We start from the raw sequence: 23,364 nt of genomic DNA on the forward strand, positions 1-23,364 counted from the left end.
GTTTTATTTCTGAAACATGGCTTTGTTAACAACTTCCTTTTTTGAAGGACAGGAGTCTAGAATGTACTGCATTGGAAATGTTATGCGTCAGAATGGATAATTAAGCTAGCAAGAGGTCTAAATTACATATCATTCTCAATTGAACCCTCAATTGAAGTCTGTTATGATTAAATCTTGGATAGCTTGCAGGCCACAGTGCTGGCGACCTTAAGTCGGACATGGAGAAAGTTTAATACTGACAAAGAAATATATTGTATACATAAATATGTTTTAACAGAATTTATTTTTTTTTAAAAAAAGAGTAAAACTTTTGGGAGATTTTAAAAACAGGAGGATTGACATCAACAGAACACAAAGCACCAACTGTATTAAGAGGAGATTGACTTATCTTCAACACTGTACTGTGCACACTCTCATGGTGCGTTTATTACAGGATGCCAGTGTGTTGCCCTTGAGCACCACTATTCATATTTCAGTCTGGTCAATGAAATTTCAATCTGAAAACGCTTGCTAGCTAGTGTCTGCATCTTAATTTCTCTCATTGATAATGAAGTGAATATTCTCCACTGGGATAGCAACTGGAAACAGCCCGCTTAGCATGACCCTGAGTATTAGTGGATAAACTGTAGCTGTGTATAAGGCACGGTTTGGGATATCACAGAGGAATATTGAACACTGTCCATCAATATTGTATATATTGTCTTTTCAGCATTTATTTGTATTTATGAATTTAACAGACAGTTAATGTAACTTGTTTCAGTAGTCAACCAGGCTTTTAAGATGCACAGGCACAGGAAGCTTCAGGCTGCTCAGTAGTTGGCTTTGTGCTTCTATAACGTGAAAATCAGTCACTTAGGTGCTTGAGCTCTGAAAAATAAAGAACTGTGTAGCAAGTTTCCAGCTTTAAGATGTCTATTAAAGATGGCCCTTATTTGCTATCCAGCCACCAATGCTATAATCAAAGGCTGATATGGACCGTTTCCCATGTAGGGGAGAGATTATTGTGGTGACCCTTTCTAACCCCATGATGACACAATGTTATGTCTTGGATGTTTTGTCTTTGTTGTTGTCTCTATTAATAGGGATGCTAAGGATGTTTACAGGCCCCCCAAAATAAGAATTCCGTCAAACACTGACAGCTGTGGTGATGACCATTTCAAGTACCATCTGTCAGCATGGCTAACAACTATATACTTAGGGTCTGTTTAAATGATCTTAACCAGTGGTGCCCAACCTGTGGCCCATCCAGTCCATGCTAGTCCAGGACTTTCTTTTAACCAGCTTGTCAACTGTTAATGTAAACCATTTATATGCTGCCTGCTTGGAGACTGTTGGATGGCAAAGAGTCTATTAGAGAATGTCTATTTACACACCCTCATTACAGTTGAGCATGCCTACTCAACACATGCTTAACCTGCCACTAGTTTGAAACATATTATGATTTACACCTAATTGCACCTATATTCACTTTCTTTGCCTCTTTTCACTGTCACTGCCACACCTTAGGATTTGTGTGGATTTGTGAGAAGCATATGAAAATGATTTGCTCATAAATTCAATAAAGGCTTCAAAGTATTATTATTGTTAATTATTTATTTGGCAGATGCCTTTATACAATGCGACTTACAGGTGTTACAGAGCAGTACAAGGTTACAATGCAGTACAGTTCATTCATAGCTAAAGGTATGCTCCTGATACAAAAGGGGCTTAAGAGTGATGTCTTTATTTTCTATCTGTGTAATAAGAGGTTAGCTTGTTAAAACCTTGGTTAAACTTATTGAATTAAATTGTTTTAATTTTGGTTGGTGCTGAATGATCCCATTGTGGTGTGGTTTGCAGATTCTTTTGAACTCATTCCATTTAGTTTTAGTCAGACTTCTGCATTGGATATTCCACGTGTTCTAAGCATCAAGCTATATTTGCCAACATCTGCATTTGTTTATTAACCAGAAAACTTGTCCTGTGCTATTGGATATCATGAAATGTGTGTTATCTGTGGGACTCATATGAAAAGAGTTACAGTGTTCAATACATTGTGTGTTCCTTCTTATGTTAAAAAGAAATAGCAGAGATTGGTAATAACAGGGTGTGCAGTCGTTGTGTAATATATCATGGCTTAGGTGTGTGATACAACCAAGAGGTATGTTTATTGCAAAACCACCTATTAGATACAAAATGAGAATGTGGTCATGAGACCCAACCAGTGTGGTCATATTGGGATTGTCAAGTTTCATCTCAGAGCATTAAACTGCTCTGGAAATCTTTTCTTTAGATCTCCTAAGTTAAAAAACCTTAAACTACAAATAAGACTACAGTTAATTCACAAATGATTTTACTGTATAATATTAGGAACTAAGGAAACACTACTTCTTTCATTTTTAAACGTAGGTGTTCAAAATTAGTCACAAAAACATTACCATCTAGCCATAAAGATCACAGAGTAATTAAGCCCAGGACTTCCTTCTCCATGACTGTTTTGGTGTTCCAAACACAGCCCTCAGTCTGGCCTTGGCTGAATGGAGATGGATGTTATTGACAGAGAGTCACAGCAGACCCTCTCTATTGAAGGCTCTCACCACCAGTCTTTGCCAGAGGGATCCTTTGTGCAAAATTGGAAACAGACTGTGGAAGAGACTGACCCTCAGGCATATCCTGGCTGAGTGGAAACCTTCCCCCTAATCTCTACTTGTCAGTTGCGGCTTGCAGTCTACTTCTGTGTATGAGAAAGGATGTTTAAATGTCAAGCTGTTGTTCTGCTGTCTTAGTTGTTTATGTCTACGACCCCTTTACGTAGATTTGTCTATTTCTTCCAGTTGTTCCCCTGCACCATGAATTTCTAATGTTCTAATACTGAGCAGTGGTCTCATTAATAACTACAGGATCAGCTCTAGTCATCGTCACAGGCATTGGATTTCATTTGAAATTGGGGAAAGGGGGTATAAAAAATGAGGTTAATACTATTGCAATAGATAAGTGTTAAAAGACTTTTGGTCTAAATTAGTGAGTCTTTGACAGGAATGCATCCGATATTAGATAACATCAAATCACTTTTTTGTAAATCGGGGCAGAATTTGGCTTTTTATCACCGGCTTTTTGACTGATCCATACTGACAATTTTCCACAGCATTTATGATTGTTATGGGGAAAATGTATGTGACCTGATTTACAAGAACTCACTTGATTACTGGTACTAGGTGGCATTTTCAAATATGTCATTTCTACAGGCTTTTAACTTCCCGTCCAACGAGTTCTTCTGCCCACAGTAGGGAGGAGAACAATATGATTGTGCCACTATTAAGGATTTGGGGTGGCTTTATAGCTTTTTTTTAAATATAAAGACTGTGACACAAATGGCTGGAGCTGTAAAACTGAGTACATCAACAAACGGTCATGGCCCAACTGGAAGCAAGATGTTTCTTCTTATCCAGGTTTTCTTGGAGTACACTGTGTGTGTGGTTGCTGTTCAAACAGGCTGTAATATAAGTGCTTCAGATTTATTAGAAATACATCTGTAACTATGCAGAACATCTGATTGTAAGTCTGATAAATCCATTGTAAAGACCCAAAGCAATGCTGAGGCCAAGACATTCAGACTGGGTGGGTTCTGTGGCTGTGAAAAAAAAAAAGAAAAGAAAAAATGCATCAGAAAACAGCAACAATAAATATGGAAGAAAGTGAAACATTTAGGCAAACTGGGGATCGTTAGACTGGAATGTAGACGTAGTGATGTGATGGAGACACAATCTGGGTGGCACATATTCACAGCATGAGGGTCTGACACCCTATGCCATGTCTTTCATTCTAAAAACTGATTTGCTAAGAATTATCACACAGTCAGACCGTATTAAACCACAGTTCCAATTCTTTAATTTCTGTTAAACCCAAACATCTTTTGTATCTGGATCTGATTTTAAAGAAAACTTTGACCCTCTTGAAAGCCAGAGTGTGTGTTTAGATCTCACTTCACTTTCCAATCACTGTGTGGTTGAAAATAATATAGCTATATACATTTGCACCGCAGTTATTACTGGAAAACTGGCAAATGTCTGTTACTAAGCCCTTGGATTTCTTTTAAAAAGACTCGTCTACACTTAATGCTTGCAGCAGATTGCCGAAGGGTTCAAGAAATCAGCACACCCAGAAATAGAAGAAAAAGAAGACAGTGAGAGTCAGAGACTAACAATATTTAGCATCAGTTGTTATTTTTTAATTGAAAAAATGCCATCAGATCTGTGAGTATTAAGGTCTTTAAATGGCTCTACAAAGACCAAACTTTTTGGCAAAAGCCACAGTTATTAGTGGTTGATAAAACTAAACTATATACATTTTCAACAAAAAAGAAAAGTTTTTGCATAATGATCCTAAAAATAAATGTAATTAAATTAGTGTATCTTGGTGCCAGCCTCATTAAGACAAAAAGGGTTCAAGTTACTGCTAACAAATTGTAGTCTGGCTTCCTTTTCCTCTTGGACAGCCTGTAAACTTTACATTATAAACCGCCCTGAGACTCTGTGTTTTAGACTTGCCAGCTAGCACTCTTGAAGTTGGAATATGTAACATTAATTTCAACTGCACATTTTATGAAGACTTGGGTGGAGGCCAGTGTTAAGCAGATTTTTTGTTTGCTTTTCTTTTTAAAATACAATAACTTTCAGTCTTCCGAAACAAGTGCGTAATTATATTGCAACAAATTAATAGATTATAACAGTGAGCTTGACTCCACAGTGAGCCCTACTGAGAGATAAGGGCCTGCAGCCAATGCTGAGCAATGCATTTTCCAGGATTTGGAGCCTCACATTTATGAAATATGAGTAAAAGCAAAGACCCAACTGGAAATAAAATCCTGTAAAACACCTAGAGTGCCATTCCATATGTAATATATATATATATATATATATATATATATATATATATATATATATATATATAAATAAAGTTCTTTAAAACGTAACACAGAAACAAACTCAAAATATGAATCCTGCTTTTGTTCTTTGTATGAGGTTTCATATGATATATATCTGACAGCTCTTTGAAGCACTATCCTGCTGCTGTAAACAGAAAGGAAATAATAGTCTGGAAAACCTAGTGCCAGCATTTGTGTGCGTGTGATTTCAATAAAGACCTCAACGTCTACCTTAGTGTTTAAAATGCAACCTGCAATCAAAGATAGAGTGGATGGCTTTTGTACTATTTACAAAATATACAGTACTCTGCATTAAAATACAATACATTTTCAAATAAAATTCAGTGTTCAGTATGTTTGTTCAATAAATAACACTATTAATATACAGTATATACCAATGATATTAAACATATCTATTAAACATAATTTTCTGTCTTACACTTTATTTCTGCTGATGGAGGAACACAATAATAAAGGGGTAGACTGAACTTTTTTGTTTGGCTTAATGTAACATACTGCTTTACTGACGATGAATCAGAAGCTATAAATCGATCCTATAATGCAAGACTTGGTTGTGTTTCAGTTAAACTCAGGCAACAACAATGTTTGTGGATATCTTGAATTCCTTTTGTCTCATTCCAGATCTAAAACCTATATCTTTTCTGTAAATGAGATGCTGTTAAGTAACACCAGGAGAGAACGTTTACAGCAATACCAAATCCATTTGAACGGCCGTGTTTCACGTGACCTCAGGTTCGTCTCACTGAAATTAGCCAGAACTCTTCCTGTGGGAAAGCTAATGACCCTGCCTAAAATTGTAGCTCAATCCAAATCTATTAGACAGCCCTGGGATTTTGCCCCAGGACCAGCTCTTCAATCAATCAGCCCACTCCATCTCCAAAAACAAAACAAAACAGGACAACAACCAAATGGTATGGAAAGTTAAGCATTTCTCATATTAGGCACATGGGGATTAGTTAACAAATAGCAAGTGAAAGGGGAATGTTGTCAGTTCCGCATTGTTCCTGATGATTAATTAAACTGCCTCTGCACGTAAAAAAACAGGCAGGTAATTACCAGAGGAGAATGTGTTGTGCTCAGCTGCTGTCAAAGATATTGAGCAGCCCCTTGCGAGATTATTTAGTGAGCTGTAAATTTAACAGGGATTATGTCTGGATAAGCTTGATTTACAGATATATTACACAAATCATTATAAAATAGAACATCTCTTTTAACCCTGTTGACAAAGCTGTCAGACAGCTATTGCCGAGAATATCAATATGTCTCTATGCTTTGTTTCCAATTCTCTGAGTTGAATAAATTTGAATAGTGAAACAGATGCACATGGTTTGCATTTGCCTGTTTCTTGATGATGATGATGATGATGATGATGATGATGAATTGTGGTGTATGGACCCCCACAGAAAAAAACAAAACAAAAAAGCATTCACAATTTCTGAAAGATGCTTTGTAAACTACAGCCAATGATGTCCAGTGAGTTGACTGGCTAAAATCCTGGTGCCTTTAACATAGACGGCTCAGGGTGAGATTTGCCAATGACCTTGGCCTTGACCAGCCTTATCATGATAGAGGTGATAAACATATGTGTGTATATGTGTATGTGAAATAAACACATTTAGTGTATTTCACAGTGTTTTATTGACAATAATGTATGTTGTTAGTATACCATGATAAAGGCACAATAAAAGAGAGTCAAAGGGTACAAATAAAGTGGACAATGTAATTGTCCATTAGGAAGTGCCTGGCTGCTTGTGAATAGCCTGATTTAGGAATCATTTATGGCTTCTTGAAAACCAGGTTGCCATAATTCACCTTTTTGTGACTCACACTGTAATTAGTCTCATAGAAGGTTGTAATTAGGCATACTGAGGGCAGCATATTGCCTAAGGAGATGAAAAAATGAAAATAAATGTTGTGGGCTGTTAATGTAATTACTTCCACAGCTATATAATCTATGTTGCCGAGTGAAGACTGGGTGTTGATTTCCCAGAGTTTTAAACTGCAGGCTTAAAACTGAAACTGAAACTCTTGTAAGAGTCAGTTACTTGTTGTCTTTACTTGTGCTAACTACACAGATAGCAAGTCTGTAGCTTAAAGATTCCTGGTGTTGTTAGGACTGATTTTGTAGTGGGTGTTTTAGTCACTATTTTAGTTATCTCTGAATTAAACTAAAATCCTGATCATGTTAGGTGTAGGAGATTTTCAGTTGATTGTTCACGTGAATGCTATTGCATTTAAGATGAGCCTTTTAGCAGAATGTGCATTTGTGTAATGTCTTTGTTTGAAAATGGCACAACAATATCACATGAGCTGGATTATGATAGAGAAATAATCCCCACGTCAAGGGGCACTTGAGTTGAGCCATATGAGCTATATTAAATTTGGAGTAGAACATATCCACTCTTGAATCGTTGTATTCTCATATCCTCCTATGTTATACTGTTTGGCTCACAGAGTGATAGTGGCCACAGATTTCAAGGGGGTGGGAAGCTTTTGTCCACACAGCTAAAAACCCTTGGGAAATGCTAAGAAACTTGACAGCTTTCTGATTAATCGAGTGCACAAGAATCTAAACTACAAAAGTATGCAGCAAACCAACAAAATGTAATAATGTCTTTTTAGACAGTATATAATTTAACATGATGGTGGGACACTGCTTAAAAAATAGAAATAAATGATGTATGGTTACCAAAAAGTCATGTATGGCATGGGCATCTGAATCCTTCCACAAAGCTCTGTAGTAAATCTAACATCATTATGTATTCTGATTAGGGCTCTCTTCCAAAAAAATTAGCACCCTTATGTGCTGATTGCATCCATCCATCCATCTGTCTGTCTGTCACACTCTACATGGTGAGCACTATAACTGCCTTGATTTTGCACTAGTAAACTTCAAGCCTTCATTAGACAGCTTGCATTTGCCTATAACCCGATAAACCTAGATTTTATACAAATACTTGTAACTTTTATTGCGAAGGCATTCTTTCTGTGTGTGCATTGGATTTATTTTTACCTCAGGCCTGTGGGAGAGGAAAGAGAGAGATCAGTCCAGGAGGCAGAGGTACAAACCACACTGGTTAATCATGAGACAAAAAAGGTGAATTAACTTTTCCATTCATGTATTGCAACGGTTTCATCTGTGAATTTGATTCCATTAAGAGCAGCCAAATAAACTACCCTGTAAGTTGGAAATGGGTTTTAATTTAGGAAATAAATGTTCCCTAAGTTCCAGCCTCTGCTGCCAAATTTACAAATTCAGAGAATTCTGTTCAAGGATTATTATACGTACCAGTAATAGAACGAACTTGTTCATTTAGCTTTTACAAGCAGGTTATTCTAAAGTTTTGGGCTTGTGCAGATAAAATGAATAAAATTGGGTAAAAAAATATAATAAAAATAAGACTGTGTTGTGTTTAACCATTAAATGACATTATTATTTTAAACAGATCCATTATGAAGCATGCATTAGTTGTGTGTCAGTTTGTAGTACAAGCGAACAGAGAATAAACAGATTATTAAAAGAAGCTGTATGATAATGAAAATGATGAAAATCATTATAAGATCCAGAAGGAGCCATTGTCAGTTACTGTCATCAGGGTGTATAGTTATGGGCATTTTATTAAGTCTTTTTCATAATAGAGTGTTTTTTGCCAACACATTGTTCTACTACTGCAGTGTTATAAATGTTTTTGCATTTTTTGGTACAATGTGGTATACAGAATCAACTTTTTATTTGAGTTCTCTTTGTAGGAGACTGAGAACGTTGAAAATGACTCCATTCCATGTGTATTTGTAACGCAGTGATGTAACCTTCCTAAACATGGATGTTAAGTTTATATTCCCATGATACTGGTTGGTGTAGATGCCTAGCTGTGCCTCTTTCTTTCTTATTGAGTGCCAATAGCATTACACTTCTGGCAGAACCTATTGTGGCTAGAATGAGTAGTTAGATTTTGATCCAATTTAACACAGTCAAGACATTGTTACTGCAAGAAAACAAATTAACACAAGGGACTAAAATAGTCCTCTGTCATCTGACCATTAATAATTGATATTTAATAGCAATGCAGTGACACTACAATGGAAATGCAATAGCTCTTTACCAAAGGGAAAAGGTAACAAAATGGCCACTAATGATATAAGCTATTGGTAGAATACCAATGGTATCATACTGAAATAACGGTAATCTATTGCAGTGGTCTGCTTATGACTCTGCTAAGGTTTCTTCATGGTAATAAACTTGTATTAAGTCAAGATGGTGTGCGTTTCAAACTGTGTTGTAAGAAATGGGGCTTCAGCAGCCATGTCATGCTCATACTCTTGATAAGATTGGTTAGGCTTTTGTTGGGACGCTTGAATGGGGTGGGGGGAGCATTGAAAATACAATTCCCTATACAAGTGCAATATTTCTACAGTAAATACAGTACCGGTGTTCAAACTGTAAACAACTTATCAGTGTAACTTCCGTTTCTGTCTCTCCCTTTTGATACAGTATCTGAACTGAAGAAAAGCTGCGCTGGCACTTTATAACACAGACATCTTATTCAGCATTCGTTTTATAACTAAATAAATATTAGGTCTATTACGTGGTTATCTTTCCTAATGTATTTACTTTTTTGCTGCTGGAGGAGCTGCAGCTTTCTCTAGGAGACAAGATGCTTCAGCCCCGCTCTGGCAGCCGAACCTGGAGCAAGCCCATTCCCTCTTACCCTCTCCCGACCCGCTCTCCTTCTCTCACTTTGTTGGTTTGACCGCCATTTAGCCAGGCTATTTATAGTTTAAAAACTGCTGATTTAAAATGATCCTCGAGTGGGAATGTTACCTTTTTTTTTTGTAAAAAATATAGCGTTGATTACATTGTGCTTTATGCATGGTTAATTCACGGAGAGTTACATTTTTGATTCACTATATGCGTATTATAGAAAGGGAGTTATTTTATTTTCTATTTCAGTCAGATGTGTGTTGTTATGTGTCCCGCGGCATAAAGGTAAGGATTTAGGAAAACATTTAGCGGTTGAGGTCCTGGGGGTTGCCACTTTTTCTTGTAATGACACTTGAGCGTGATGATGAAATGCAGTAACCCCGCCCACAGCCCCGAGCCAGATTCAGATACAGACGTGCTCAAATTTGTTGGTACCCTTACAGCTCATTGAAATAATGCTTCATTCCTCCTGAAAAGTGATGAAATTAAAAGCTATTTTATCATGTATACTTGCATGCCTTTGGTATGTCATAGAATAAAGCAAAGAAGCTGTGAAAAGAGATGAATTATTGCTTATTCTACAAAGATATTCTAAAATGGCCTGGACACATTTGTTGGTACCCCTTAGAAAAGATAATAAATAATTGGATTATAGTGATATTTCAAACTAATTTGTTTCTTTAATTAGTATCACACATGTCTCCAATCTTGTAATCAGTCATTCAGCCTATTTAAATGGAGAAAAGTAGTCACTGTGCTGTTTGGTATCATTGTGTGCACCACACTGAACATGGACCAGAGAAAGCAAAGGAGAGAGTTGTCTGAGGAGATCAGAAAGAAAATAATAGACAACCATGGTAAAGGTAAAGTCTACAAGACCATCTCCAAGCAGCTTGATGTTCCTGTGACAACAGTTGCAAATATTATTAAGAAGTTTAAGGTCCATGGAACTGTAGCCAACCTCCCTGGGCGCGGCCGCAAGAGGAAAATCGACCCCAGATTGAACAGAAGGATAGTGCGAATGGTAGAAAAAGAACCAAGGATAACTGCCAAAGAGATACAAGCTGAACTCCAAGGTGAAGGTACATCAGTTTCTGATCGCACCATCTGTTGCTTTTTGAGCGAAAGTGGGCTCCATGGAAGAAGACCCAGGAGGACTCCACTTCTGACAGAAAAACATAAAAAAGCCAGACTGGAATTTGCTAAAATGCATATTGACAAGCCACAATCCTTCTGGGAGAATGTCCTTTGGACAGATGAGTCAAAACTGGAGCTTTTTGGCAAGTCACATCAGCTCTATGTTCACAGACGAAAAAATGAAGCTTTCAAAGAAAAGAACACCATACCTACAGTGAAACATGGAGGAGGCTCGGTTATGTTTTGGGGCTGCTTTGCTGCGCCTGGCACAGGGTGCCTTGAATCTGTGCAGGGCACAATGAAATCTCAAGACTATCAAGGCATTCTGGAGCGAAACGTACTGCCCAGTGTCAGAAAGCTCTGTCTCAGTCGCAGGTCATGGGTCCTCCAACAGGATAATGACCCAAAACACACAGCTAAAAGCACCCAAGAATGGATAAGAACAAAACATTGGACTATTCTGAAGTGGCCTTCTATGAGTCCTGATCTGAATCCTATTGAACATCTATGGAAAGAGCTGAAACTTGCAGTCTGGAGAAGGCACCCATCAAACCTGAGACAGCTGGAGCAGTTTGCTCAGGAAGAGTGGGCCAAACTACCTGTTAACAGGTGCAGAAGTCTCATTGAGAGCTACAGAAAACGTTTGATTGCAGTGATTGCCTCTAAAGGTTGTGCAACAAAATATTAGGTTAGCGGTCCCATCATTTTTGTCCATGCCATTTTCATTTGTTTTATTATTTACAATATTATGTTGAATAAAAAATCAAAAGCAAAGTCTGATTTCTATTAAATATGGAATAAACAATGGTGGATGCCAATTACTTTTGTCAGTTTCAAGTTATTTCAGAGAAAATTGTGCATTCTTCGTTTTTTGTGGAGGGGTACCAACAAATTTGAGCACGTCTGTATGTTGCAGGGCTGGAGTTTCACAGCTTGGTTCCGGCTCGGCTCGGGTAAATACACCCGTACTGTGAGGGTGTGGAGCCCTCACGGTACGGGTGTGCTAGTGTAAACGGGGTAATTTACAATTCAATCTGGTGTTTTCCAAAAACATCTATGTAGGGAGTGCAGAGAAAAGAGTAAAGTTCTTGTGAATGTTCTTGTTGCATTTAGTAGAACAAGCAGTATGGTATAAAAGTTAATACCAACTTAAGTAATAACATGGCTGGTTTCCCCAGCTTACCTTTACAGCTGAGTCCCCTATCACCAGACTGAGTTCTTTTGAAAGTAGCCTGCAGAGCAGCCCTACAAGCTTTGAGACACTGTGACAGACAAGGTGGAGAAAACTAGTTTGCTTATCAACTGGGTGATTAATAACAAGCAGCACTGGCACAGTGCTGGAATTCATTTCTTAGCAGAATGCTAATGTGTCTGCGCTCCTGTCGCTGTCAAAGTGGCTTTGGAAAGCAATCTATTCACAAAGTTGGCATGCCCTGTGTGCAGAGTCCTGGAGTTTTTCTTAGGCAAAAACATATGGTGTGACAATAGGGGATCTCTTGTACCAGTCTTCCACATTGCAAAATGCAAGTGTTGGATTACACCACCATAGACTGAGGGCTTCTTGTCAGAATTGGAACTCTGGACCACTAGGGACCATCATGTCAGCCAGTCAGCAAATCATAGCCATTCACAGCCAGCCTGGGCCAAACGGCCCAAAAAATAGGATTAATTAGGAAGGCTTTCATATATTTAATAGTAAAAACAGTGGCCACTGTATGTACCTGTTTATGTCAGGAACATTTTAAAGAAATGAAATGGTTGGATAAATAAACTAATGAAACAATAATAGTGAATACTGCTAAAATGTTTCCTTTCAGAGATTGGACCAGTCACTATTACCACAGATCCAAAGAAGTTCCAGTATGAACTCAGGGAGCTTTATGTACAGGTAAGTGCTGAACAAGCATGGAAATACCAGGAGATTTAGAACCTTAGCAACATGATCCAGACCCAGGGCAGTGGTGATTAAAAGGAATTTTCATCTAATTGCCCTCCAGGGGCCTATATGAATTACAGAAAAGTGTCCACATCAAAATTGCCAATAACTGTCACACTTTGTGGAAGTAGAGAGATGAGAGCTTCATAGAATTGCATGGCTGTGGAGACTGGACAGGGCTGAAGAACATTGGCAGGGCTGATTGCGTATTCATGCATTGTATACATATTGTGTGTCAGTGTTGGATAAGTACAGTTTTTATTTAAAAAATAACAATTGATTCAACTGGAGGTAAAAATGAATTTGCTTTCCCACAAGCCTTGCCAAGGAGGAATCTCTGTCATGTTTAACCCTGCAAGTCTGAAAGCAGCTTCTTTTCAGGGCTCCTTTCTTTTAATACAACTCACTGCAGCCTTATCCCTGTGGGTAGAGTTTTAGGTTCATTAGATGTTTTTGGTTCTAAGAATTATAAACCAAACAAATCAATACAATTGAATATATTAAAGGACTGTGGGCATGCATTTTTGTATCACATCTCCAGTACTTTTTTTTGTTTTTGGTCTTGCCAAGATGGAAGAAACGATGTGTTGCTTGCATTCAATTTTTTTAAATAAAGATAGCTTGCTTCCAGATGTGTCCTGCAACTTGGTTTGAATACTGCAGTTTCTTGACCTTAAACAGTGTGAGAAGACATATCCCTTTGCATAACTGGAGGATCAGTACTTGGTCCTCATAAACGTGAAAATGAATGTCTTTTACAGTGAAAACCAATATAGTTCCAATAAGATTTTGCTGTTGTATCTGTGCCATGCAGGAAACACTTATGAGTCTAAGAACTTTTCACATGACCCTTACATATAAGCTTGGTGGAGAAAATGTGATGGATATTATTGCAGCTGATTGTTAATTAAAAAAAATAATAATTAAAAAAAGAAATCCTCATTCATCAAGATCATTCATCAAGTATTTTCTTTATTTTACATTTCTGTTGACAGGGAGGTGGAGATTGTCCAGAGATGAGCATTGGTGCAATCAAGATTGCTCTGGAAATCTCTCTGCCTGGATCTTTTATCTATGTCTTCACAGATGCCCGGTCCAAAGACTACAAACTCACCCACGAAGTCTTGCGTCTCATCCAGCAAAAGCAGTCCCAGGTGAAAGAGAAACAGAAGAGGTTGCATGCTGAAGCGTCTCACATGTTATGTTTTCTATCTCTTATGGGAAGTAGTGAGTGGGTTTGGTCAAATCTCCCTCTTTATTTCTCTCTGTGCCGTACAGGTTGTGTTTGTGCTTACTGGAGACTGTGATGACCGAGGCCACATTGGTTACAAAGCCTATGAGGAGATCGCCTCAACCAGCTCAGGGCAGGTCTTTCATTTGGACAAGAAGCAGGTCAATGAGGTAGGTCTGCTTCTGTTTGTGTATATTTGATCACAATATACTGTACAGTGTATGTTAGAAAACACAACTTTAGATAGAGCATATCTGCACAGAGCCACACTTACTGTACATAGGTTGTCACAGTAATGCATATCCCCAATCTGGCAAAAGCAGGGACTAGTCAGAAAAGCTGTTACACTGGGCCGTATTCACAAAACATTTAATTAGGAGTTATTAGAACACCTCAAACCTTTCTTGATGGTTGAAAGCTAAACTTTGAGATATCCCTGCAGCTCATCTCAGTTGTTCACAGGTTTTTGGAGATGACTGCTGGTTTGTATAGCTACGAGAAAAAAGAATTCCTGGAATGTTTGTGGTTTCATATGGTACAAAACAAGTAGGAAAATAAGAATATCATACTGAGTCATAGAGTACTGAATGGGAACTATTAGGTTTTGTTAACAGTTTCACAATTCAAAGTTAACTTTTCCTGAGCAGAACAAATTATCTGATTTGATCTAGCAAGAGACAGTATTGAGCAACCTATGTTGTTTGTTTCATTGAGTAGTATAGAAATGAATCATCCAAGTTAAAGGACAAGCTTGTCCTAACTGCTGTTGTTTATAAAATCTCTGTTTGCCCTCTTGTTGTTTGGGTTATGTTAGTTTGTATTTAGTTTTTGTTTTGCTGTGAAAAAGCTGTGTAATACTGCTGTGTAATACTGCATCACTTGCAGAAGGTACTGTTATTTACCCCCTCACTGAAAAATCACTCATTTACAATTAATCTGCCAGTTACCGCCAATGTACAGTGTTTGTTTGTATGCAGATCCCTGGTGTAGATGCTTAGTTTTAATTTCTGGAATGCTCATTGCAGTCCAGTTTCTGTCCCCCTGCTCCACACCTGCTTTAGATTCATAATTAGAGTCTCAGTACAGACTTCTTTATGTTAACCCAACAACCTTAGACTGAATATAGCTGAACTTTAATACTAGTTGGATTGGGTTTTAATTGATATTACAAAATAATAGTTAAATACTTGATTTATGCCTTGACCAACACATGTGCATTAATGCAAATGTCATAATACCCTTGTTGTTTTATGAATTAGCCAGTGGTAGTTGGGCATCCTATTGTAAAAAATAGAAACTTAGTTTTGGAAAAGCTATAATATAATTGTCTCTGTTCATGTACTAATGTATCTTTATGCCCGATGAATGTGTGACGATTGTATGTTGTTGGCACAAGGTGTACTCACATGTAGAAAAGGCTAGTTTTTTAAAATGCAAGAGATGATACATGGACCTCTGTCCATATGGCCCAATATTAAGGGATAGTTTCACTTAAAACTACAACATGCACTGAAAGGGAGTTCAATCACAATCCATAACCACACTACAGTATATAGTATAAGCTTGCACCCTTCCTGGTTTCTGGACTACTAAACTGCAGTCAAGTCATTGCACCCATGTGGGTTGAGACTGCGTGCAGATTGAGGCCTCATTAATTGCGCTGTGATGTCATTCAGATCATTAGCGATAATTAAAGGGCAGTTGGAGAGTCACTTCTGTAAGATGTTTAGATGTGAGAAAATATTCATTTGTCAGCCAATCCACGCCTGCTGTAATTGCAGTCTTTGGATTATTAAAAAGGTTTTTGATCACTGGGCTTTTCTAGTGTATATACTGTAGACCTTAATTGGTGAGCTAAACTATTTTTTAACACGTATTCTTCATTTTATATAAAAAAAATTAGTTTTTGCAACAGTGACTGCCAAGGCTGCTTGTATGAACCTCTGCTGTACAGCCTTGGCTGTCATAATTGCAGAAACACATTTTCTGGGGTAAAATGAAGAACACATGTCCCACACAGTTGTTCTGCATTGGTAATAGATGCCACTGTACTTGTGGCATGGCTTGCTCATTAGACGGGCACTCCTGAAGTATTTTTTTTTACATAATCGTTAAAGTACTTTTTTCTAAGAAGAGTTCTGTTTCATACAAATGGAAGTCTTTTCAGATACTCATTTTGCTGTGCTTTCTGATCTCTTGATTTAACATTGGTTATTCAATAACTTACAGAGCCTTTTTTATAAGAGAAGAACCCTACTGTATCTGTTACACATGTACAGTCAGAGACCTGTGTACAGGAACAGGTCAGGCAGATAGGGGAGCAGCGAGGGGGCATGCACAACAAAAGCTGCCTAATCTCTTTTCTGTGGGACTGAGAAAGTATAAGAAGGCACAACGCTAGCCCACTAGAGGAATGAGCTAGAAATGCATGGCTGAAAGCAGATGTTTATGTTAGCAAGGTGTGCTGATTGAGATACAATGAAATCTGTTGTGATTAGGGGCTGCCGTTTTCAATGACTTCCCTCATCATTGAGTTATAAACGCCCCCACCCCCAGTTGTGCTAAATGGTGACTCATCCCTTGATCGTCCTGTTTGGACTCTACAGACATACTTTCCCAGCACCCCAAAATTGCCCACTAAGCAGTCTACCCTGTAAAATATTTGGGTAGCAGTAATACATTCATACAGTATCTTGCCTCATCTCATTACAGTTCTTCAAAGGGCCATGTTGCATGTGGAAACCTGCCCAAGCAGTGGTTTAGGTATTGCTTAGTAGTGAGTTTGTAAACCTCAAAAACCTATAGCAGGCGTGGTAAAAGGAGAACTAACACAGCTGGAGCACTTCAGCCTCAGAGGTGAGCTGGCAAAGCAATGCCTCTTAATTTGTGTTATATCGATGCTATCACATAAAATCACCACCATCCAGATATTCCATCCAGATTCTTGGAAAAATAAATGTTAGTTAAATTGAAATGGCATTTGAAAACTGATAGCGAAACAATGCAAACTTGGAAGTTAAGCTGTATTTCCAAATGAAAATGGTTATGTGTGGATCACGTACCTCAATTTGACCATGAAATATATGCTAATGCAGCAAACTGGTGTGTGATGAACCTTCATATTGCTGTTGAGTATTCCTTACATATACGTTTAAAACAAAATAACAGTGTTACGATTTCGTCCCCAAACCCCATGATGTGAAAAACCTGTATTCATACTGTGTCTTTCATAAACTTGTGTTCTCTTGCATATGAAAAGGTTTTAACTTCTAGTCATATCAGTGGTAATTTTACAATAAACACTTCATATATACTTATTACACTTCACAATCACTAATCTTTTCCACCCCTGCATTTTAATTCACAAGCCAGTCTATCAGAGGGGCTGTCTTCTGGGGATGTTTTATTTTTATTGTTCTCTTTCAGGTACTCAAATGGGTTGAAGAAGCAGTCCAGGCCTCCAAAGTCCATCTGCTGTCCACTGATCACACCACAGGGGTGACAAACACCTGGCAGATCCCCTTTGACCCCAGCCTGAAGGAGGTCACTGTTGCACTGAGTGGTCCATCCCCAGTGATTGAGATCCGAGACCCACTGGGTATGGTTCAGAGGGAAAAATGAATTTTATTTGATTGTCTGATTATTTATTAACAACATTATGGACCCTTTTGACCAGACTCTAAGGACTGTTTTAAAGAATAATTATAAACATTATTTTAGGTTAATCAGGGCTTTGAAAAAAATGAGAATGAAATAATCTTCTCTTAAACAGTTTAAAATGATTTCATGAAGTACATTTAAATACAGTTTTGAAAATGGGTTTTGTAAGAACAGTCCTTGATAACATAAAGTGGGCTCTATTTACAGAGCTTTAACTTTAAGAAAATCAAAATCAAGTAAGAACTGTTCTGTGCTGTTAATGATTTCATTACCAACAGTAAAGAAGTTTCATAAATATAAATCGTTATTTTATTCAAAAATAAAAGACTGAAGAAACACTAGTGAGTTAAAGCTTTGTGAATAGAACCCAATATTCCTTAAAACAGTCCTTACAATTTAGTGAATTGGGGCCCACAATATATGACCTCTTCTGTCATATACTGTGGGCCCCAATTCACTAAATTAGAATGTATGAGGGTCCACTTTTGGAACCTTGGTTTTGTGTAGAATTGGTAAAGAATGAGATTACAATTCAGTATTTTTTGTTTTCTGCAGGAAAATTGATAATGAAAGCCGCTGGCCTGAATGAGTTGCTGCATATCCCAAACTCTGCCAAAGTAGTGAATGTCAAGGACCCAGACCCTGGGATGTGGTCCATAAAGGTGAATCCCTGTTTTACTCAAATACTGTACAGACCCATCTCCTCGTTTTACTTTTATTTACTGTTTTCATATTAGTTGAATGTTCATACATATACACAAGGGGCATGAATGCAAATTTAAACCATTGCTATAAGAGTTTAACTCACAAACAAATATAAATACATACTCCGATAGACCATCTCCTGAAAAACAACAGACTCTTTAGAAAATGAATTGGGGGCATGGATTTGTTGCTTCACAGAGCTGTCAGATGTTAAAAACTGAAAAGAAGGCTGTTACAGTTTTGCGTTGACAATCTCTAAAGTGGAGAGAGATACAAAGGGTAGACTAGACTACCCTTGAGATGCGTTCGAGTACAGAAGTATAAATTCAAGACTATTTTATGAGTTTTGGTGGGAAAGATTCAAAAGCTGCCACACATGTTTACCTTTTCAAGGATTTTATTTCCATGGGTCGCTGCATTAGGGAGGGTAAATTCCTTCATGTGGGTACAGAGTGGACTCCAGCTAAAGCTGCTGTTAAGGAAATGATTCACGTTCCTCGTTGATAGATTGAGGGGCACATGAGTCTCAATCATCTCCAGAGACTAGACCTTGAATTGTTTCTTTGGAAGCCATTATAAATCAATCAGTTTTACCCAACCAACCCAAGATATTCCTCTGTGCAAAAAAAACATGTGTGTTTTAACTGAATAATTATAACATCTAAAATAAGGGGCTGTTCTTACAGTATTTTGTTAGCTTACGTAGCTCTAAGGATTCCACAACATTGTGTTTTCCCTGTAACCATGGCAACAGGCCACTTGAAATACATCACCCTGGGGCATATCCTGTACTCATTTATGATACCATTTTTTATTTGAATCTTTTTTTTGCTCCGTGTACCGAGACTGGTGTGTCAATTACTGCCAGTTGGAACGGATCATGTATCATAATATTATATTTTTATTTTTAAATGGCAGAAATAAATCAAATAACTAGTTTACATTTAAAAGAAAGAACTATGCAATGGAGAAGTTTGTAATACATTTAAAATACCTTAAGTGTTGCAGTGTTATAATTCTGTTTTTATATTTGAGTTTTTTTGTCATTCTGAAACAACACACTTGTTGCAAACGAGTTGGAAGTCTAGGGTGAAATGTACTAAACATGCGCAATGCTGTTAGCGACTTTTTAGGGAATGCTTTGTGGCAGCAGTTTTTCTTTGTGGTTCAGCCTTAGATGAATATGTAATTATGGACGTTCCTGCATAAATTCACAAAAAGGGGGTGGAGATATTACATCTCAAATATTATAATTAGATGTACTAAAGCTGCCGATAATTGCAACACTTACAATTGCATCAATTTGTTAAGAACTTTTGAAACATGTTTTAAACCGTCACAATTGTTGCTGGGATTTCGCAGTCTGCTTTGTCTCGGGCATTGCCGGTTGTGCTCAATGTATTTTTGAGGCAAACACCCAAATACTTATTTTTCCCTAAAAGCAGGGTGTACTTATACATGCAGCTAAACCCTGCAGCTCATTCTGAACATCTGTATAGAAATAGGAAACACACCTATTCTATTAATGTGCAGGTATTGTGTAACTGTGCACAATTTAGCACTGCACAATTAACTTAAATAAAACTGACAGTATACATCTGGCATATAGGCTACTCCATAATAATACGAATTAGTGCTATAGGGTTAGGTCGGGTTATGTCGGCCAGGGTGTCCTCAGCTCACCGCGCACCAGCGACCCCTGTAGTTTGGCCGGGCGCCTGCAGGCTTGCCTGTAAGCTGCCAGAGAGCTGCATTGTCCTCCGACGCTGTAGCTCTTGGGTGACTGCATGGTGAGTCAGCAGTGTGAAAAAAAAAGCAGTCGGTTGACGGCACACGCTTCGGAGGACAGCGTGTGGTTGGCTGACGGCACACACTTCGGAAGACAGCGTGTGTTCGTCTTCGCCCTCCCGAGTCAGTGCAGGGGTGGTAGCAGTGAGCTGAGCCTAAAAAATAATTGGCCATTCCAAATTGGGAGAAAATAATAAAAAATAATTGGCAACGACTAAATAAAAAAAAATATATATATATATATATATATATATATATATATATATATATATATATATATATAGAGTAGTATAAATGTATGTGCGTGTGACTTTTTTTGTATTTTTTTTAAACCCAACATCTCCTTATGTCGGAAAAACATATCCGGTTTAGTGAGGGGCTACTTTATGATTTCAAAAAGCTTTTTCATAGAAACACATTTTTTATTTAGGGGTGAAATTGGAGGGCCCACTATAGAATCAGATGGGATTATACTGCCTTTCATTATTTAGTTGAAAAAATGTTGCACTTGCAATGCTAGAGATCTCGCTAAGGTGACCCAACAAATATTTAAATCTGTATATTGCGGTTCTCTTTATTAACATATTTTCTCTTAGTACATACAACATGATTTCCATTACATAAGAGTAGGTGTTAAAACTTCATGCTGATATTAGACTCAGCTCTCACCCAGATAAGCACCAACTAATACATAGCTTATTTTACTGTACCCACGCTGTTTTCTCAGACGCTCTTGGACATTTATCTCCAGGCTTGTGCCCATTGAGGTTCTTTTCTCTCTTACGCTGGTTCATCTGACCGGGTTCACAAGGATTATTTGGTTCATCACTAGTTGTGTTTATGCAAGTCCTCCTCTCATCTATGACAGGGGTGCTGATATCCTGCAAACTGTGGTTTGCTTCCTGTCGCTGTATTTCATTCGACTGACTTCGTAAAAAGTACTGATCAATGCAAGGCCCTTCTCCCTCAAGCATTTAATTCTCCCTTGATGAATCTTCCAATGGTTTAATCTTCAAAATGTAGACTGTGCAAATTGTTGCAACAGAAATGCAAATTGTGGTATGTTTATGCTGCTACTGGCCCATCTTAGTACATCTACCCCTTAGTATCAACAATTTTGCATATAACTCTTGAATCACTGAGTTTTCATGTTACGATTGCTGCGGGATTTATGATAAATGGTGTGTATAATTTACTTACACTTTGTTTGGATTTTTCATATGCTTCATCACTGTGTGAAACCATTTTAATCTAGTACAATGAGAGATAGCATTGTCTATCATTTTGTGTTTATTCAACTTGTCTTTAATATGTCATAGGATGGGGTATGTTTAGAGAATGATCTATGTGATAGCAGTGAAATGGGAACATAAGACCCCAGCTCCTCTTTGCACTTCCGCAGAATCCACCAACATTTTCTGCATTCCGGAATTTCTTTTGACCCCACTGATGACTGGTTTTGGCTTCAAAGTTTATTATATTTTATGACCCATGGTAATAGTTTAGGAAGACTGTAATCCAAAAAGTATGCAAACAACCCCAAGGAACTGGATTCTGGCATTGAGCCATGTACTTTGTAGGCCTGTCATAAAAACAGAAGAGAGGAACTGAAAGTCTTAAAAAAATCCCTCTATGGACATATTTCAGATAGAGATGGGTCTAGATGCAGGAGAAAGGGAGGGGGGATCTTTATCCTTTTCCTTCCTTGAAAATAGGTGGTTTAACTAGGATTATAGTTCAATAATATTGTTAATGTAATTATGTATAAAACAAATATGGCTATTTTGATGCATTGACATCAACATCCCAATGCAACGAGAGTCCCAGGGCATAGAAAACATTGGGGTAACTTTAAAAATGTTACAAACCAACAGAAACAGTTTTGTTTTTCAACAACTACTGTAGACAATCGAAGAGACAAAATTAGGGTATGATTTTCTGAAGAGTATGACTCTCTTTGGAAGAATGCTACATTTCTTTGAAGAAAGCATTTGAGCTGCTGTACTTCCATACCAGAGACTTTTGCCTTGAAAAAGAATGGCCTCAGCAAGTAATAGAGGACAATCACAGGGACTGACTCTGTGGGGTCCTGTGGCTCCATGACGTGCATATTTTAAGGCATGGTTTTCTGGAAAGCATTAACCCTGCTTGTTTACAGAGAGAAGGAGCTCTCTGACTGTACTTTCATATGAAGGATGCCAGGCAGGTCTCCCTGCTATGAGATGTTAATACATCTCCATAGGGAAGCCCAGAAGTTCTGTGGGCTCTGCTAATATTTCTGCATACTGTTGGGGGTTCCTGGAAGCCATTGTCCTTTCACGAGCAGTGCAGAGGCTTACCGAGGGTCACCAAGATAAGGTCCACATTCTGAGAAAAACAGCAGCCAGGAGGGTTGATTTAAATGAGACATAACAAGGGTTCTATGTTACCCCAAACATTTTGTATAAAAAGAAAACTTTTATATAACCGCACTTGGATTAATGCACAAATCAATAAGGTGGGCGATTTGTTTGAAGAAAATATATTCCCTTCTTTGAGAGCTCGGAACGATAGATGTCATATTCCAATTCGAGAAACTAGAATTTACAACCATATCAAAAACTCTTTAGCCAACCTAATCCCTCCACTTCGCTGTCCAAGTCTAACTAAATTGGAGATGTTTTTATTAAAACCGTTGAATTCCAATGGTTTCATATCCAAATTATTTAAAGAGAATTTGTCATACAGTAATATTAGTTGAAAGTCAAAGTGGGAGATAGAGTTAGGAACTCCAATGATTGCATCAACCTGGAATAATATCAATAGCAATGTTACATTTTTCTTCAGCCAATGCCAAGTTAAGATCCATTCAGTATAAATTGTAAATAGAATTCACTATACTCCTGTCAGATTATTAAAATGCAGTTTGAAACAGGATGACAGGTGCTGGAGATGTGACTGGTGAAAGACATCTTTTCTATATGTTATGGAGTTGTAGTAAGCTACATGATTACTGGACCACAATGTTTAAGCATATTTCTAATAGTTTACAAATACATATCCCCTGCAACCCTTTAGTTGCAATCTTAGGAAACATATCTACTCTCCAAGTTAGTAAACCACAGTCTAAATTACTACTTACTCTACTTGTCATAGCTAAAAAAATTATACAAACTTCCTGGAAGGATACTGAACCCCCAGTTTTAGCACTTTGGAAGAACTCTGTACTGGATGTTATTAACTTGGAAAGAGTAATCTGTGCTTTTTTAGATAAGGACTCCCGAGTGGCAAATATGGAGTAG

The 23,364-nt window shown here is 37.8% G+C and overlaps 1 protein-coding gene across 2 annotated transcripts in view; it reads left to right on the plus strand.

The window, feature by feature from the left end:
* The window catches only part of LOC117417484 (hemicentin-1-like), a 99,028-nt gene that overhangs the window by 9,140 nt on the left and 66,524 nt on the right, over positions 1–23,364 (plus strand). For both annotated transcript variants that reach the window (XM_034029660.3, XM_059034833.1), the window contains exons 2-6: positions 12,581–12,651; positions 13,695–13,853; positions 13,978–14,100; positions 17,357–17,528; positions 18,146–18,252. In XM_034029660.3, coding sequence (XP_033885551.3) covers positions 12,581–12,651; positions 13,695–13,853; positions 13,978–14,100; positions 17,357–17,528; positions 18,146–18,252 — 632 coding nt within the window. The remainder of the gene's footprint in view (positions 1–12,580; positions 12,652–13,694; positions 13,854–13,977; positions 14,101–17,356; positions 17,529–18,145; positions 18,253–23,364) is intronic.

Source organism: Acipenser ruthenus, chromosome 12 (genome assembly GCF_902713425.1).
Source record: "Acipenser ruthenus chromosome 12, fAciRut3.2 maternal haplotype, whole genome shotgun sequence".
NCBI classification, from domain to species: Eukaryota; Metazoa; Chordata; class Actinopteri; order Acipenseriformes; family Acipenseridae; genus Acipenser; species Acipenser ruthenus.